Source organism: Colossoma macropomum, unplaced genomic scaffold, assembly GCF_904425465.1.
Source record: "Colossoma macropomum unplaced genomic scaffold, Colossoma_macropomum, whole genome shotgun sequence".
Lineage (NCBI taxonomy): Eukaryota > Metazoa > Chordata > Actinopteri > Characiformes > Serrasalmidae > Colossoma > Colossoma macropomum.
This window is the reverse complement of record NW_023495192.1, coordinates 40,370-60,971: the sequence shown is the minus strand read 5'-3', so window position 1 is coordinate 60,971 and position 20,602 is coordinate 40,370. Positions and strand designations below refer to the sequence as shown.

The following is a 20,602-nucleotide window of genomic DNA, read 5'->3' as shown; positions in this document are numbered from 1 at the left end:
CATACATGTTTTTACAGCTCTTACTAGTCTCAGAGGTGTGACTAACTAGTACTATAGAAAGTATAGAGAACAAAAATATGTGGCTAAAAAGAAAAGAAATATTTACTAATTGATATCACATTAGACTCTTGAATCCAGGCTTATTTTACCAGTATTTTTAAATAACAACATTAAAGACAATTTGAGAATGGTGTTAAAATTAAACAGGAAATATGTTGCACTGGTCTATTTATATTGTGATAAATGTTTAGCATTTGTGTGAGAGGTTGAATACTGAATATGTGGATTGTAAGATGATTGTAACATGAAGCTAACAGGTGCATTTGTAGGTTTATTGTTTAGAACTGCATGGTTGTGTATGAATGTTGATTGTGATGATGTCACAGTGACTCTAGGACACAGTAGAGTCTCTCACACACACAAACACACGCACAGAGGTAATGTCTATGCTGGTCAGTGTGAGGGTTGTGCATTGTGACATAATTTGCGGCAGATTTATTTGGATTTTCTGAACATTCTGCCATTCATTTCATATAAGAAAAAAACAGCTTTGGACAGTCGCTGTATGAATACTGTACATCAGATTGTTTAAAAAGCACAAGTGCCCATATTTGATGAATTTCTGTGTCAAGTTTTATAGTTGTACAGATTTTTGAGCGTCAAGTACAACCCCATTTCCAAAAAAAGTTGGGACGCTGTGCAGAATGTAAATAAAATAGAATGCAATGATGTGCAAATCATTTTAACTCAACGTTTCACTGAAAATAGTACAAAGACAACAAATCAAATGTTATAACTGAGAAATTTCATTGTTTCTTGAAAAATATATGCCCATTTTGAATTTGATGCCATAATTGTTTACATGTTTACCACTGTGTTTCATCACCTCTTCTTTTAACAACACTCTGTAAGCATTTGAGAACTGAGGAGATCAGTTGCTGTAGTTTTGAAAGTGAAATGTTTTGCCATTCTTATTTGATATAGGATTTCAGCTGCTCAACAGTTCTGGGTCTCCTTTGTCATATTTTTCATTTCATAACCTTCCAAATAGGTGACAGTTCTGGACTGCAGACAGGTCAGTTTAGCACCCTGGCTCTTTTACTACAGAGCCTTACTGTTGTAAAACATGCAGAATGTGGTTTGACATAGTCTTGCTGAAATAATTGAGGCCTTCCCTGAAAAAGACGTTGTCTGCATGGCAGCATATGTTGCCAAAACCTATATATATATCGTTCAGCATTAATTGTGCCTTCACAGATGTGCATGTCACCCATAACATGTGCACTAATGCCCCCCAATACCATTATGAATACTGGCTTTTGAACTGTGCACTGATAACAAGCTGAGTGATCTTTAGCCTGGAGGAAACAGTGTCCATGATTTCCAAAAATGATTTTAAATGTTGATTCGTCTAACCACAGGACACTTTTCCACTTCCCCTCAGTCCATTTTAAATGAGCTCGGTCCCAGAGAAGGTGGCAGTATTCCTGGATCCTGTTTATATATGCTTTCTTCTTTGTGTTTAAGAGTTTTAATTAGCATTTGTGGATGCAGTGCCACCTGAGGACCCAAAGATCTTGTCCGGCAAATACTGTTTTTTGGTCTTGTCCCTTACAAAAGCAACTGTATTAAGAAAAGAAAAAGTGAAGAAAATAAAAAAAAAGAAAACAACAGAAAATAAATGAATAAGTAAAATTACAATAATAAATTTCTCCATATATAGTGCAAATTTACCTGATGCTACAATGAGATAAATGGTTAAGTATCTCTCCTTTTGCAGTATGATGCATTGTTGAGTCATTTGTGGCCAACACAGTGGTCTCTGAGCTTAGCATTTAACTTGAAGAAATTTGCGGAAATGCACTCAGTAAATGCTTGTGGGTAATGTGTTTTTAATTCAGCCTGTGGTTGGCTGCTCTGAGACTCTGTAACTGTGAACTATGAATTTACTACAATACAAAACTGAACAAACTATAACTGGCTTAGTGCTGTAGAGCTGAGGATTGTGCTGAATCCTAAATGTTTCCAGTCAAAAACATTAAGATATATGCAGTAAAAAGAACACGCCCACTGATGATTTATTTCTTTATTTTTCATGAGTGACCACACTTTATAATAGAGAAGACATCAAAATAATGAAATAACACAGATGGAGTTACAGTGCCTTCACAAAGTTTTCAAGCTACACTGAAAGTTAATCCACATTTTCTAACTAAATAAAAATGAGGCCATAATAAGTTATTTGTCTGCAGCCATCTTAACCCTCCTGTTATCCTCAAATTTACAAAAATTCACTAACAACTTTTATCCTTGGGGTCAATTTGACCCCAGCAATTTAAACCTCAGAGAAATTTCAAAATTCTGGTGCGAATCCTGTTTTCCCCTCGTCTATGTGATGTAGTGGTTCTTGCACTGCTACAGGTGTGGTTATGTTAGTTTAGGTGTGTTACAGTTATGGATATGTTAGCTTAGGTATGGTTATGTTAGTTTAGGTATGTTACAGGTGTGGTTATGTTAGTTTAGGTGTGTTACAGTTATGGATATGTTAGCTTAGGTATGTTATAGGTATGGTTATGTTAGGTTAGGGCCCTTAAAACAGAAAGTTTTTTTTTAAGTTTCTAAAATTGCATGTTGTTGTGACCTTGAAAACAGGACATATCTTAATGTTAAATCAGGAAAAGTCATTAAAGAAGAATAAAAAACAAAAGACGTCAATCATTTATTCAGAGATGTTAAACATTGAATGGGGTCAAACTAACCCTAAAGATAATAGGTGGTTAATGAGGGTTAATGAAAATGAAAAAGATCAAACCCTGAATTTTTTGTTTTCTTGTTTGTCTTAGCAGATTCGCCGCAAGTTGATCATGTTGGTTGGATAGTGCTAAACTACAATTTTCAGTATTGCCACATATTATAAATGGGGTCAAAGGCAGGGCTTTGACTAGGTCCCTGAAAAAACACTCACCTTGTTGCTTTGGCCTTGTGCTTGGAATCATTGACGTGCTGAAAGGTGACTTCTTAGATTCTTATTTCCATAAACAGAAAGCACTGTAAGAGAAAATAGGAACCTATGAAACTGAAGCTTTGCTGAAAATATACTCTATATTTCCAAAAGTATTCGCTCGTCTGCCTTCACACGCATATGAACTTGAGTGACATCCCATTCTTAATCCATAGGTTTAATATGATGTCGGCCCACGCTTTGCAGCTATAACAGCTTCAACTCTTCGGGAAGGCTTTCCACAAGGTTTAGGAGTGTGTTTATGGGAATTTTTGACCATTCTTCCAGAAGCGCATTTGTGAGGTTAGACACTGATGTTGGATGAGAAGGCCTGGCTCGCAGTCTCCGCTCTAATTCATCCCAAGGGTGTTCTATCGGGTTGAGATCGGGACTCTGTGCAGGCCAGTCAAGTTCTTCCACACCAAACTCGCTCATTCATGTCTTTATGGACCTTGCTTTGTGCACTGGTGCGCAGTCATGTTGGAACAGGAAGGGGCCATCCCCAAACCGTTCCCACAAATTTGGGAGCATGAAGTTGTCCAAAATCTCTTGGTCTGCTGAAGCATTAAGAGTTCCTTTACACTGGGCACAATGTAGTCAGACAAGCACCGTTCTCCTGGCAAACGCCAAACCCAGACTCGTCCATCGGATTGCCAGATGGAGAAGCATGATTCGTCACTCCAGAGAACATGTCTCCACTGCTCTAGAGTCCAGTGGTGGCGTGCTTTACACCACTGCATTTGCTTGGTGATGTAAGGCTTGGGTGCAGCGGCTTGGTCATGGAAACCCATTCCATGAAGCTCTCTACGCTGTTCTTGAGCTAATCTGAAGGCCACATGAAATTTGGAGGTCTGTTGTGATTGACTCCGCAGAAAGTTGGTGACCTCTGTGCACTATGCACCTCAGCATCTGCTGACACCGCACTGTCATTTTACATGGCCTACCACTTTGTGGCTGAGTTGCTGTTGTTCCCAATCGCTTCCCCTTTGTTATAATACCACTGACAGTTGACTGTGGAATATTTAGTAGTGAGGAAATTTCACGACTGGACTTGTTGCACAGGTGGCATACTATTACAGTACCACACTGGAATTCACTGAGCTCCTGAGAGCGACTCATTCTTTCACATAGATTGCAGAAGTAGTCTGTATGCCTAGGTGCTTGGTTTTATACACCTGTGGCCATGGAAGTGATTGGAACACCTAAATTCAATGATTTGGATAGGTGAGTGAATTCTTTTGGCAATGTAGTGTAATCTTTTAACAGGACAATGTTGAAAGATTAATTATACTCAAGCCAGGAATTAACAGTGATTATTATACAGAAAGAGCTGGTTAGATTCTGTAGAGAACTGTACAGACTGACTGAAGTACTGTACAGTCTACTACAGAACCTAACCAGCTCTTCGTGTGTAACAAAACACTGATAAGTCCTGGCTTAAGTGACCTGATGATATGCACTTTCCACTGTGATAGTGAGAAGACTGTGGCACTGTGGCATGCAATTTAATCTCTATACTGAACAAATGCTCAGCTCTTCCTCCTGACTGAGCTCATCTATCCCAGAAAGCTACACTAGTATGCAGACTCTGAAATAAACACTCAGCATCTGACTCTAGTTATAATAAGGCTGTTAAATCTTTTGCTTGTACTGATATTAAATGTGTTGTCAAAAGTTATGTAGATTACTTTAATAAAATCAGTTGTGCTCATGCAGTATTACCCAGAATCAGGTAGATGATTCACCTGTGTCTCCAAATTGTATAAATAACTTTAACCCTCCATGCATTCTGTTAATATATTTGAAATATTTGGCTAAAGTTTACCTTTTTAAGTAGTTGCAAAGTATACTATACATATTTCAATAACTTTTAGAGCTTAAACATATACAGTGAAAGTATACAAAAATAAAAAAAAATAAAAATCAAAAAACCAAACTGAATATAAAAAAGACTTTTAGATCTTCCCTTTTAATGTAATTAAACATCAAAATCAATATAGTAAAGAGTCATGGACAGCAGTCTAGTCTTTACATTTCAAACACCAACAATTCTAAACAGCACTATGACAACATACACCCATGAATAATGTAAATTGTGATGTCACACTTGAACACTGTGATGTCACAACCTTCTAAGCTCAGAATATTACCTATTCATTCATTCATATAATAACTGCAGATATATTCAGCTCATATTCTGTGAAATTCCATTTAATCTTCAAATGATCATCCTAAATTTAGCTGCTGTACAGGGAAAGAGGAAAAGGACAGAGGAGGGATGCAGACAAAAAACAAATAGAGCAGGAATGAGTGACACTTCAACAGGAAAGAAAAGTACGGACAGTAAACTAGACCAACACAATGACTCGCAGACAGAGGAAAGCTGTTATGCTAGGTCAGCCCATTGTCCAGTCCACTGCACAATGTGAACACCTACACTGCACATTTAACGGTTATAACATTTCTGCAAGTAAAATAGAATCTAAAGCACTTGGCTAATGTAAAAAATATGGTGCAAAACACTGATCCTAAGAGAAAAATACAGCCAAAATCTCTTAACTGTTAAGTGTATAAAAATAAAACTCAGAATATTTTGGTGATCAGATGTCCTGCTGTTCAGGATGGTACATTTAGTACATTTATTGTAAGAAGTCTGACAGCTTTTATTGAAAAAAAATTACTTTGCACTGAGAAAATGGCATACATGGATTTTTTAAATACAGATTTACAATGACTATTTTTATCAGCTCTTTGTGTGCAGGATTTAATACTGAATGTGTGTGTAAGATGATTGTAACAGGTGCATTTGTAGGCCTGTTGTTTAGATCTGCATGCCTGTGTATGATGGTTGAATGTGATGATGTCACAGTGACTCTCAGGACACAGTGCTACACAAGAGAGTCACGCACACGCATACAATCTTGTTTCTGCCATTACATAAACGTCCGTTCATTTCCTAGAGATTTGCCTAAACCATAAAAAGAACTGCTACTAACCCAAACCTCATCCTTGCCCTAACCTTAACTTTTAAATTTAATTACATTGTGGGGACCAGCTTGAGACCCCCAAAAGGAAGAAAGGTCCCTACAACGTGAGTTGGGTTGAAGCTGTTTGATAATTGCATTCTAATGTCACTGATTTTCCTGTGTCTCTCTCTCTTCTCCACTGCAATCTGTGAAAAAAGAACAGCAGAACTATAAAAGGAAAGTGATTTTAAAAGAGCAGATGTCTCAGCCAGTGTCTCATGGGTTATTGTGGGTGAAAAATAGAATGAACAAGAGCAAACAAACTGAGTGAAGAAAAAGGAGGAGCTCATACAGCTCAGAACTACTGACTATTTAATGTGTGTCTCCCCCTTCTGGCTTTACAGAGCTTCAGCATGACTGTAATAATTACAGTATCTGTCATTTATCATTTGATTGAAGGAGTTTAATTTTATCTTCTTACATTTAATTTAGTCAGTGAATGAGACTATTTCCCCTGAGTAAAATGCACTTTGCTTTTGAGAGAAATGCATGTAAAAGTGGTGTCGTCACAGTGGGCCTCAGGACACAGAAGTACAAACTGGATGTAGCTGTTAAAGTAAAGCAGAATTTAAAGATGCACCAGATCTTTTACTAGATGAGCTTGTTCATTGTCTGGGCACTTCCTACTAATTATTTAAAACCTGTACATTTTCATAGTACTAGAATCAATTTATAAATCTATTTATTAATCTATTTGCCTCTAACCACCAGTTAAACGTCTAGACACACCTACTCACAGAAGGCTTTTTTAATTTTAACTATTTCCCAAATTTTATAATAACAGTGACCAAAAAAGGTATTAAACAAGTATTAAACAAACAAGATTGTATTTTAGATACTTTTAGAAATTAGCCTCTTTGCTTTCACACAGCTTTGCACAATCTTGGCATTCTCAGAAGCAGCTTTATGATGCTTTTCTTTACTTTGTTTTTATTTAAGTGATTTTTGTTTTGTATATAATGTATAATTAAAATTATATTTATTTCTGTTTTTCATACACTGTAGCATCCTTCTATGTTTCATGTAATTATGACACTTCAAATGGATGCTGTTCCTTCCATTCCAAATCTTTATGCTGCAGAGCTTCATATTCAGTCTCTGTAGTGGGAGGTTTTTGTACAGTGTAGCTGGGTTTCCTGTCACTGTGGGCTGCAGGGCACAGTAGTAGAGTGCAGAGTCTGATACTGCAGCAGAGGAGATCACCAGATTTACACGATTATTCTCTATAACTTCAGCAGACATACGAGGGGGAAGAGGTTTGCTTGTACCCCCTTGTGGGTAAATGTAAAGGAGAAACTCTGGTCTGGATCTGGGAAACTGACGATACCAGTGAAGAGGGTCATTAGTGCTGATGCTACTGTAGTTGCAGGACAGAGTAACTTTATCTTCCTCTGAAACATGAATTTCTCCTGCAAGTGGAACAACTGTCTGTGCTGATGTGTCTCCTGGAAAAAGGAAATTATTGAGGAAGCTCCAATCTCTCACACAACATTCGACATAATCTGCTAGAGATATAATTTAATAGAGATTTAAACTTCACTACATGTTTATCTTTTACATGGTTTACATGTTTCTCATAACAGTTAGAAAATAAATGTCATTAAAATGATCTTACCTGAAAGCAACACTAGGAGAGAAAGGATAGAGAACAGCATGTTGATAGATATGTGAAGTGACTGAGAGCAGAGTCAGAGCTGAATGGGATTAGTGTAGCTGCTGAAGTACACAGCTCCACCCATAATGCAGCTGATACTCCTTTTTATCTCGAAATCGTTTTGAGTTCATGTTTATCCTGATTGTAAAGCAAAGGTTTGTGTGGAAAAATCTCTGATGCTCCTTCTTTCTGTGTAATACGTAGTTGTTCTTTAAAAATCTTTAGTCTGTTTTCATATTTTGCTACATTTGTCTTTCTCATCTAGTTTGGTTATACTTTTAGCCTCATGGCCTGTGGCTTTGTCTAGACACTTAGTTTGTGCATCTGATTATGGTTTAAACCCTGTGTAACTAAGTTACACTAAAACTACAATTCATCTGTGAGGAAAGACCTTTTTGTTACACAGACTTAATAGATTTAAGACTTTAAGACTCAAAGAAGGCACAACAGTACCTCCACTTACTAAGGAGACTGAAAATGGCTCAACTGTTTCTACAAAAGTATCATAGACGAGCATCCTGGCCTGCAGCATTAAGGTCTGGTATGGAAACTGCTGTCTCAGACAGGACATTGAAGACTGCCCAATCCATCACTGGGTCAAACTTCCCTGTCATTAAAGACACACACAATGAACCATGTAAAAGGAAAGCATGCAGCAGCAGGAAGGATCCCTCTCACCCATCACATGGTCTGTTTACACCACTCAAATCTGGAAGTAGGCTATGGAGCACCCAGGCCAAGTCTTCCAGACTCATGAACAGTTTCTTCCCACAGGCAGTCAGGCTGCTGAACAGATCTACCTGACGGACCTTTAAACATTCTCATTGAGCTGCTCTGTACTTTGTCTGCAGTTTTATTGATCTAAAAAAACATGCACAACTACTATCGCTGCTGTGGACCAACAGCTGGTCTGTTTTGTCTGCTGTCCTGTGCTTAATGGTTGTACAGTTATGGTTATTATATATGCTGTACAAGAGAATTTATTGTATATTGTGTTTGTATTTATTGTATTTGTTGCCTCTCTGCACTGTAGCTGCTGTTCTATGTTATGTGAGTCCTAGAGAAACTACGTCATTCTTCTCTCAACACATTTGTGATGAGAAGAAATGACAAATGGCTGACTGACTTTGAAAGGATACCTTTATGATATGCTTGGTTGACTATTGAACATTTACTGACCAATACAGTTATGTACATTATATAATAACATCTATATAGCTTGGAGAACAAAATTCTGGCATGGGCCACCATTACTGTGGAATGCTTTCAACATGTTATTGAGCAATTGTCCTGATGCACTGAGCCTGTCCTCAAGACAAAAAAGGGATCAACAAAGTATTTACATGATGGTAATGTTGTCTACATTCAGCATAAGACACCAGGAAACTTGTAGAAGAGCTAGAGAGAACCAGAAGAAAGCCTAAGCTGGTTTAAATAAACACATTTTTGTACTACCTTTTCAATAAAATTTCTTGGATTTAAATGTAATTATGTGAAACATTGATTTAACTTTAATATGTATCTAACTGACTGGTTTGTAGATGTTACTTGAACAAAACACAGAATTTGTGGTTGTATTTTATCGGCAACAGTCTATAACAGACCTATAAATGAAGAAATTAAGAGAGAAAGAAAAAAGAAAGAAGGAAGATCACCTTTACAAAAAGAAGACAAGCGCTCCACCTTCTGGTAGACAGTTGCATAAATTAACAGGAAGCATTTTATATATATATAGTATATATATATATATATATATATATATATATATATGAAGACAGCAGAAAGAGTTATAGCCTATTGTTGCTTCTTAATGACAGTTTTCCATGAATGCTAATTGTTAGAGATATTTTGTCTGTTTGTTATACACAATGCTATGGCATTACATAGGCATTACATAGACTATTGAGCTGCTCTGTGTACACTCGAAGAAATATTAAGTACAGCAAAGTACAGAAAGGAGTGCATATGCATATAGTAGATATTAAGCTGCATTGAATGATGCAGTGCTGTTAGCTCATTTAAAACGGCAAATCATCTGTTCTTACAAAAGTGTGGTGTTCCGCAAGGCTCTCTATTAGGACTTCTATTTTTCACATCATAAATGCTAACACTGGGTACCATTATCGGTAAACCTGGCATCAATTTCCACCGCTACACTGATGACACACAATTATATATATTGACCAAACCAGATGATAAACTTTAACTTAATAAGACTGAGGACTGCATAAAAGACTGTATGTTGAATAACTTCCTCCTACTCAACTCAGACAAAACAGAGGCTCCTTTTCTTAGTCCAAAAGCTGCTAGAAACTAACTGTCCGATTTAACCCTTAAACTTAATAGTTTCTCAGTTGCATCAGATACATCTGTAAAAAACCCTGGTGTCACGATAGATCCTGATCTGTCCTTCGATGCACATATAACCAATATTACTAGAATAGCTTTTCCGCCATTTTGCCAAATTAAGAAATGCACTGTCTCTACAGGATGCAGAAAAGCTACCTCAAGGCTAGATTACTGCATGGCCCTGCTGTCTGGATATTCCAGTAAAAGCTTCAGTTAGACCAGAACACTGCAGCCTGACACTGAGTCCTTACAAGAACTAGAAAGTTTGACCATGTCAGCCCAGTTTTATCAAAACTGCACTGGTTACCAGTTAAATTCTGCATGGAGTATAGAATTCTTTTACTGACACATGAAACTCTAAATGGCCCCTCAGGATCTGAGTGAACTTCTCTCAAACTATGAACCATCACACCTACTTAGATCACAAGGTGTTGGCTTACTATTGATACCTAGAATTAATAAAATTACATCAGGGGGTAGAGCCTTCTCATACAAAGCCCCCCAGCTTTGGAATAATCTTCCAGTCAGTGTTCAGGACTCAGCCTCAGTCTTTAAGTCTAGGCTAGAAGCCTACTTGTTTAGTCAAGCCTTTAGTAATTAGTTTTTCCTTTTAGATGAAGGGTGCAAATCTGGGGGTTCATGGACATCGAGTATTATGGTATACTGGGAGTGTTGCTGCTGTTGTCCTGCTGCTCTCAGAAATAACTGTCTGTGTGTTTCTTTGCCGAGCAAACAACTGCCCATCCTGTTTAGTCTGATGCTGTTGCTTCATCTGCCTTTATTGGGTGACCATTGCTCTCCAGTCTTCTGGACCAGTCTGACCACCATGGGGCTTCCTGTTGTACATCGCTGTGCAAACCTCACCTGCATGAACTGACCCTCCTGATGATGCTGCTGCTGCACAGACCCAAACTATTTAATCACAGCCATTGCTTCTCCTGGTTTTCCCCTTTTCTGTATCTTATATCTATATTAATGGTCAAACCTTATCCTCTGCTCATATTGCTCTTGTGTTACTGTTTGCTATCCGGTATTGACCAGAGGAGGATGGGTTCCCCTTTTGAGTCTTGGTTCCTTTCAAGGTTTCTTCCTTACGCTCTTAGGGAGTTTTTCCTTGCCAGTGGTACCATTGGGTTGCTCATGGGGCTAGGACCCATATTTTGTGTTAAAAAAAAACACAGTATCAGCTTATTGTAGTCAACAAGAGGATGGTTTGTCTTCCAAAGCATTCTTGCATTATAAACTGAGGGTTGAAAAGGCTGAAAGTCAAAATGGAAAAGGCAAATAGCTCCCCCTCCTGACAACAACACTGCTCTGTATGATTCATATGAAACAGTTTTTGTACAGTGTAGCTGGGTTTCCTGTCACTGTGGGCTCCATGGCACAGTAGTAGAGTGCAGAGTCTGATACTGCAGCAGAGGAGATTATCAGATCCACTCTGTTTTCGTCCACTGTAGCATTCAGTCGTTGGAGCAGAGAACTCGCTCGCGTTACAGATTTTGTTGACGGATATATTATCAATAAATACTCTAGTCTGGATCCAGGATACTGACGATACCAAAACAGATAGTTTGCTTTCTCATACTTGCAGGAGAGATTAGCTCTCTCACCTTCAAGAGCATGAACCTGCATTTTGTCCTCTAGTGGTGCTATTGACTGTGAAACACAGCTCCCTGTAGAAAATATTTAATAAAAAAGCATAACATTTACATCAGCGTTCAGTGCTGTATAAAAGATGAATTTCCACAGAACGTCTACAGAACTTATAGCAGAATTTGTCACTGACATACACATTACCATAATATCAAAAACAGAAAAAACATGAGTGTAAAAAACGGAGTCAGCTACACATACCTAGCATGATCATAAACAGAGTGAGAGAGCACAGAGACATCATGGTGGTTCCAGTGTTCAGATAATGAGGAGAGATTTGGTGCTGCTGTTCAAGCATGTAAAGACTCCTCCTACATTTGTCAGTGGATCTGTTATAAGAACAGAGGAGTGTAGATCAGGAGAATAACACAGCAGCTTCTGTGATCCTGAGCCAAATAAACTTTACCATGAAAAGTTAAAGGGGCCTTTCGACTTCGAGTTCACGTTGGACGCTCACCCTGACCCTGACAGAGTTTCTCCCACTTTTCTCCTCCTCTCTCCTCGCATTTACCACGTTTATTACTGCTTTGGGCCATTACTTATATTTCGTTTCTATTATTACACATAAAATACCTTAAGTTGCAACTTTTTCTAAGGTGTAATTTATCTTCACTTAAAATTAAATTCATTTTCCAATTCAACTCGCTTTTCGTTTAAATTTATTTTAAAAAAAAATCTTAAATATTATAGCTCTGGCTTATTTATATTGGTTTAAAAATAAATAATTTGCAATTATAATGTACAGTTCATCTGTATTTCTTAAAAATGATTTATTTTCATCGTTAATATTTTTTCATATGGATTTATTTATAAATAGGATTTATTTTTATGACTGATATTTATTTTGTGTGCCTTTGTTACTTTTTTTTTTCTTTTCAAAACTGATGTTTTACAGCCAAGCAAGCGATTTAATGTAATGTTTTCTTTGTAGAACTTTGAGGTTCTGCTGTTTGGAATGCATATCATATCATCATTATGCAGTTTCACCCGTAGATCATTACATTAAAAATAAGCATATTTTAAATTCGCATTTCTTTGTAAACTTTTCATTGTAATATATTTGTCCCTGATTCTCAGACCAGCAGTCAGGTTGCCCTCTGACCTCCTGTGTCCTGACAGGCTTGTCACCAATTTAAAGGACCACTTCGTTAACGATCGTCAAATGTGTCTGGATCTGATAAGACTTTCAAATAATTGCACTGAGTCTTTTAAAAATACTGAGCGTCTAGAATTCATGTCTATTAACCTATTTATGTATTTAATTCTTCAGCTTTTTTGTTGTTGTTGATTTTGTAAATATTTTTTGTGTGATTAATGTTTTCTTTAAATTTTTAAGTTTCTTAAAAACCAGGGGCCTTATAAAATGTGCAGTTGCAGCTTTTTTGTTATTATTTAATGTGAGGATTTTCACATCAACAAAATACGCAGCGATTCAGCAGCATTGATTGACTTGTCCCATAAACAAAAACATTAAAAGCAAACAAACAGAAAATGAAGAACATCAACCTACACGCCTCTTCTCTAATGTCCTGATAACAAACAATTTATCCACTTCACTTCACTTAATATTACACTTTTGTGAACTCAAAATTTTAAGGTAATCTGGTTACTTATTTTCTGAGTTTAAAAGCTGCATTTTTACAGTAAACTTCAAATATTGAGTGAACAAAATGTAATACATTGTTCTATTAACTATTACATGTTCAGTAAACTTTAAACATTAAAAACAGGCATTTTATTTACTTCTATAAGTTAAAATGATTATTATTTTACAGTGCAGTAGATTTGTCGTTTTTACTGAGATTTCAGGCACGCACGCATTTTCTCTTGCGCGCGCACTCTCTCTCTCTCTCTCTCCCTCTCGCTCTCTCTAGCGTGCACTGTCTCCTTCTCTTGCGCGCTGAATCGGGGTAAATGTGTGGAGTTATAGGTTTATAAGCGTTATAAGGTTCGGGGCTGGTTAAAAAAATATTCGGGGCTACAGCCACGGAAGCCCAGACCCGGTGACGCTCCTGCTCAGAATATACTCAGATATGAAATAGACAGTAAAGAATAAGGGTCAATACACTAAATACATACGTCCTGCTAAGACTTTGTCCTTTAAACCATAACTGTATTTACATAGATATGATACTGAGAGTAATGAATAAGGCCAAATACACTAAACACCAGGGATGCATCAAAACCAGTACTGGCCCGATACTGTGCTCATTTACTTGTACTTGTACCAACATCCGATTCCACCTGACACCATGTGACGTAAGCCTAGTGTACAAACCACTCAATGTTTACCAAAAGAAAGAATGATGAGATTTATTATTATTTCGACCTCCGATTCCTTTGCCTTTTCTCATTTCCTGTGAAGAACATAAAATAACACATTTTCAGTGACACATTTATATTAAACATGTGGTGTTGGGGTAAAAACGCAGGGAATAAAAGTGTCGAGGTGCTGTGTCCCTTCACTCTGTTCGCCTCCTACATGGCCTGCTGTTAGTGTGTGTGTGTGTGTGGGTGTGTGTGAGAGAGAGAGAGAGAGAGTGGACAACATGGACAGGCTGCTGACTGGCTACAGCAGCTAAAGGAGAACCCTATGCTGGCCACTTGTGATATTTTAAACATCAGGTATTTTTACATAAATTGTTATGGCTGCATGTGGTGGGTCCACACATTGTTTGATTTTAGCCCATTTATACAGTCACAACCACTTCCACAGTACAGGTGGAGAAACGTAGGCTAGCAAAACAGGGGTGTCTCAGTGCTGAAATGTCCTGTAACGACTAATCATATCCCTTTAAACCATAACTGAGTTACACATATAGGATGCAGACAGTAATGAATACAGGGCCAATACACTAAATACATACATCCTGCTAAGACTAATCAATGCTAATGCAAAGATTGAAATTACACAAGCCCTCTTTTATCCAGTCATATCTTCATAAATTATAATTTCACACATACACAAATGATGCAGCTGTTGCTTATATATGCAGGCCATCAGAGAAGTTGTGTAAATCCATTTATATTTAATCTCATAATTTTTTCCAATGAACAGCAGTTTAAAGGACATAAAATCTTTAATATTTTTAACATACACAAACATGATGCAAATATGAGATAAAAATACATAAACATATCATCTGCAAAGGCTACATAACATTGTAAAGCCTTCTACTACTGTAAGTACTGAAACTGTGTATGGCAGATGTGTTGACCACCTCACTGAAGCCATTAGCAATCATGACATCTGCAGCTACACCTTCACCCAGATGATGACGGTCAGGGCTCATGATTTGCTGGGCTGATGACTGGCCTGTTAGTACATGGTCCACAAAATGATTAATAAAAAAAGCAAGAAGATTAAGCAGCTAGGTTCACATACTTTTGCAAACAAAGACATTTAACATTAGATTAGTAAGATCAATATATGAATGAAAAATCATATACTTTTTTCTGTTATTTGTTTTATTGGGTTCGATTTACTGGGTTTGATCATATTTTAGGTCCCATTTATGTAGAAATTCACAAAATGATAAAAGATTCACAAACGTTCGAGCAGCACTGTAACTTGCTTCAGACTGTGTAAGTAGTTCATTGTGTTTGTGTTCCTGTGTTTTGTCAGGCTGTGAATGGCAGAGTGAACAATACTAGTTTAGCTCTCTCTCTCTCTCTTTCTCCCTCTCTCTCTCAGGCGTTGTCCAGTCTGTTTGAATCTTGTCCTCCTTTAAAGGATGGTTGAATGAAGACAAGACAGAAGTGGCAGATGCTGGTGGAGAAAGGAGAGGAAAAGAGAGATGCAGTGAAAGTGAAATAGTGAGCTCATAAAGAACAGCTACAGTTCAGTCCATAGAAACATTTATTTCTTTTCTCATCATATCTGTGTCTCGCTGTAGTTTTGGAACTGGAATATTTTCTGTAGTTTGTTCAGGATTTATTTATTCATCCATTTGTGTTTAGATTTATTAACAGTCTGAAAAATGTTATATATTTTGTTTAAAAATGTGCAAGCTATGATTCTCTGCACTAAGATTTTAGTTATCAGTATTGGAGTCTCTATTTTAACCAGAAAACTTCAGAACAGGAGGAATTAGAGAGATCATTGGACTTTTATCCTGAAACATCCCTGGGCACAGATTCAGACTTTTAACCAGGTGTCATTACTGTGCACTGGCTTTAAACGCTTTGGATAAAGATCACTTGTAGCACGTGTTCATGTGTGCATGAGAAGAGTTTGCCTTCATAATGATCTTCTGATAACCAAGATTAGTTATTAACCCTCTGAGGTCAAAGGACATTTTTGCTTCTTGAATTCGCCTTTAAGGGAACTTGCATATAACATGATACCCATGTATTTCATATCAAAATACTTTACCTTCATCGCTACTTCTCAAAACCGCAGCAGCAACTTCAGCGGTTGTAAACTTTTTTCAAGCCATCTCACACGTGTCCTCTTCATAGCCTCATAAGTCTGGATGTCACATTTGAACTCAGCATAAGATGAAATCGGTTCAGAAAATGTTCGAACCATTTCTGTGCTGTATTATCGCAAAGATAGAGAAACATATATAGAGACATTGAATTTAACACGCGGGCGAGTTTGTGACCCAGAGGGTTAAAGTTTTACGAAGCTCAAGACTTCATAGTAATGTGATAACAGTAAGTATGATACAAGCTTTGATTAACTATGATGAATCAGCAGACTTTAAGCCTAGCTATCAAACGTCACATCACTGTTCGCTCGTTGCGGTTTGGTGACTTCAGCCTTCATTAAACGGGTCACTGCCCGCTCTGCCTCTCTCAACTGATACATCTACAGTCATGTTCAGCTGGCAGAGGACTGTAAAACTGCTCTACTGGGAGAGAAGAATGTTTAGATGGTGAAGAAGAGGTGAGATAGGGTCTCCTCTTGCACTGCACAGCTCAGCTGTGTCACATCAAAAATCTGTGCAAAACAGTAGTTGATAAAAGATAAATAAAAAATAACGTTTTAACAGAACACGTGGTGCAGTAGTAGTGCATTATGGGAAGCTGGAAAATATACATATACAGATGTGCGGGGTTCCACTCATTTCTGTCGGACGTTCAGTAGGTAAGACTTGCGCTGCTGCTCTCTGTAACTAACTGACCTTCACTTTAAGTCTGTTGGGTTCTCTGAACAATATCAGTGCAGAACCGAGCTGTGATGTTCAGCAGAACAGTGAGGACGGTTCTCTGAGAGTTCTGCTTCTCAGCTCAGTGGAGAAGAGAGATAAACTGCCGCAGTGTTTTAATTCTGCTCTTCTACAAACGGAGATTCATGTCTGTCGTCTGTGGGAAATGAATTAATCACTAAACTACACTCAACAGCGCGCGCAGATTAAAGCCTTCAAATTAAAGCGCGCGTCGTTTCCCGCGAAAATTTTTCTTACCAGGCTTCATTAAAATTCCTTTTCGAATTTTCCATTCCATCTTAAATGGTCAACAGTTACAGCTTCGCGTATCAGGCTTCTCAAATGAGTGTTGCGTTCCACCTTAAATGGTGCAGCAGTTACATTGTAGCACCTCAAGCTTCCTATGTGAAATTTTCCATTCCACCTTCAATTCTATCGCACATTTATCGGAGCCCGAGGCACCAGAATCTGCTGCACTATTTAAGGCGGAACGGAAATCTGGAAAAAGAAACCCAATTTAAGCTCTGCGCTTGTTTTTTCTTCTGATAATTTTGGCGCGATTTGCAACACTGAAGCGGAAAGCGGGAAAATCAGGCTGACTGCGCGCGCACAGATCAAGGCCTTATAACGCGCGCAGTCAGCCTGATTTTCCCGCTTTCCGCTTCAGTGTTGCAAAACGGTGAGCGCCGTTTAGTCGCTGTTTATTTTCCTACAGAAATCTGAGATCGGTCTCCGTTCGTAGAAGCGCTGAGGAAGAGCGAAGAATAAAGAGACTTAACGGTAGTTTAACTCTATCTCTCCTTCACTGAGCTAAAGGGTGGAACATCTTACAGGAAGTAAACACCTGTATCTCGCGAAAACGCTTTACTCTTCTTACGAGGCTTTAGTTTCATTCGTATTTGTTTTCTGTCCAACCTTAAATGATGAGCAGTTACGGCCTCGCGCCTCAAGCTTCGTACGTGAAATTTTCCATTCCATCTTAAATTCTGTTCCACCTTAAGTGGTGTCTGAGATGTTTACTTTCCCTAGGATGTTTCACCCACCAGAGCAGCTCTAAAGAACCCACCCAAAAATCACCCTGCCCTTTATTATTGTTTTTGTAATATTCTGTTTCATTTCCTCAGTTTTGTGTGTATTTTAGGGAGTAAATACCTGAATACTTCTCTGTGCTGTTAAGTTCAGTTACTGTAAAACAATCACAGTCATATACACATTATAACTATCACCTGAAACTTATGTGTGCAGTGATCACTCAGTGATTACAAAAAACAATTCTAATCTACTCTCTAATCTTAGAAGAAGAACTTCCACAAGCTGGAATGGGACAAATTTGTGTTTCCAGGATCATTCTGTCTTGACTTTTCTACACCAAACTGAAATGTATAGGGTGGTTAATCATTGGTGTTATATTGGCTACATGTGCATGCATGTGTTTGGAGCAGCAGTCTGTGCACTGATTTCTCACTGATAATCTGTGTTGTACACTAAATTGTTGTTGGGAGGTTAAACTATGCAATGCATACCCTAAACTGTGTTGGGAGTTCTGACTACTTTGTGTTCTGGATGATAAAGTGAATTTAGGATCATTCAATGTTACTTTTTCACATTCAACTGTGTACTGTGAGCTCTTGATGATTTATGTATTGTGAAATACTCTTATGTTCGGTTGGGTTTCTTTAATTAAATCGTATTAAATCTATTTGCAATGATTAATTTTCTCTTGCATATAATTTAAATTATTTGTATTTTTTTTAACAGTACTCATGGGGATATGTTGTATTTGTACTGTAGGCACTGGACATAACTATGGGGTGATTAGTTTTCCCACTATGTTGTGTGAAATTTCTTTAAAGTTACTGTTTGTAAATCACTTTACAGACGTGTGACTTCATGTTTGCACTCAATCAATGCTTTTAGCTGCAATTTATTCAACAATAATGATGTTCTACAGATGGATTTGTGTGTGCTTGTAACAACAGACTGGAATTTGTTTTTATGCTGCTTACACAAAGTAAGCTATGTTTTACTTTTTTGTCTTAAAATTGCCTAGTCACAAGGCTGTTTTGTTGAACCTAGTGTTTAATACTAAATACTAGATTCAGATGTTGTTTCAGGTTGGCCTAAGGTGTGAATTGTAGGAACTGGGCTAGCAGTCACTAGCCGATGAACTGAGGAGGGATATACAACAGATGTGAATGTGGTGGCTAGGTGGACATAGCAATCTAATTTTACTGATCAACACAGAGATGGGACCCATCAATTTATTATTTTTCATTTAGTACTTTTCTACTAATTACTGCATTTTTGCACTTCCAACGTGTGTTTTTCAATACCTATTTACATATCCCACAGATCCAGAGTACCCCATCGTCGTCGCAGGAACCGCTGGAACTGTCAATTTGCAGTCCAAAAGGCAGACCTTATCTCAGCATTAGCATGATTTCTTTTGCTGCACTTCATGCCTTCGACAGGGACTTGCAAGTCAGTGGCTCTACCCTCTGGCTTTAACCTCTCCCATTCTCTGAAACAGTTTTGCAATTTTAATGTTACTATTGCTAGAACCTTAGATAAGGGTGTGGAGTAACCCAGATTTATTTGAAGTCCACAGACCAGGGCAAGAGAGAGAAACGCTTGCAACCATGGATGCTTCAGTAAAAGGGAATTTTTTGGCTAAATATCAAACTACTTTTGGACTACATTCAATGATAAACAACAGAAAATAAAACAAAACAAAACAAAAATGATAATAATGAAAGTCAAAAGGACAAAATAGCTTGAGTAAAGTGATTTACAGCTAAATGGTGTGAGGCAGTGTGGTTCTTGGGAAGTCGCTCGACTTGAAAGAGTCTTTAGAGAGTTAACCTAAGTATGGACAGGAATAACTATATGGCTGGATGTACCTATTAAAATTTCACTTATTAAATAAATTGGTCTCAGGGCCCTGACTGCAAATTGGAACCAGCTTACGTGGGAGTCGGGGGGTGACTTCAGGAGGGGTCGTCTCAGTACCGGCTCGATCAAAGGCTGGAGCTCACGCGTTGACTCATCTCCTCGTTGTTCGTGGATGCTGCGTCTCCATGCGGGCACGCACCCTTCCATCAGTGATTGGGCGCAGGCGTCTCGTGGCCGTCTGAGGGTGGAGCTTGGGCAGCCTTTCAATGGTCAATCTGCTCACAGATTAGTGCATGGCTGTGGGTGCGATGCCGGGTCTCTGTGGCGTCAGAGCTGCTCCGCTGGCGAGGTTGCAATCAGGGTTCTGAGGCTGGTGATATTAATTTAACTAACTACCTCTCTTTAGCAGAATTGAAAGTTATGGATATATTCTCCCTGGCCAGACAAGAAATATCCACCTTCCTTCTCTGAGGGTGGTTTAAACTTAAGGTGTGTAGACGAACAGGCAAGTTACAAAACAAACAAAGGTTTCAGATCTGAAAATTTAGCATTCTAATACTTCTGACCTGTCTTTCTGACCAAGGCCGGCACAAACTTAGAAATTTAGCTATCCTCTTGTTGAGAACGCAGGACTCTGAACTAATAGGAACTGGCGTGCGCGTTTTGCCCGACTGTTGGCCCTTCCCTTTGGGGTGGAGCAAAGGTATTGATAGGTCTTTTCACCTAATGGGTAAGTGGCTATTATTAGTCTTAGATTCTGATTGGTGGTGCTTTCACTGTGAGAGCCTTCCCAGGGAAACTCCCTTCTTTGTTCCCTCTAGGTCTCAAAAGTTTTAATTAGATTAAACAAAACCATTTCAGATCATTCAATTTA

General features: G+C 38.1%; 1 gene segment (V, D, J or C); it reads right to left on the bottom strand.

The window, feature by feature from the left end:
• Positions 1-7,167: 7,167 nt before the first annotated feature.
• Positions 7,168-19,935, bottom strand: LOC118801117 (the record flags this gene model as incomplete). The annotated part of the segment is given in 3 exon segments: positions 7,168-7,472; positions 7,643-7,703; positions 19,804-19,935. Coding segments are annotated over 3 exon segments (498 nt in total), but the record flags the coding sequence as incomplete, so codon positions are not given.
• Between the last annotated feature and the right edge of the window lie 667 nt (positions 19,936-20,602).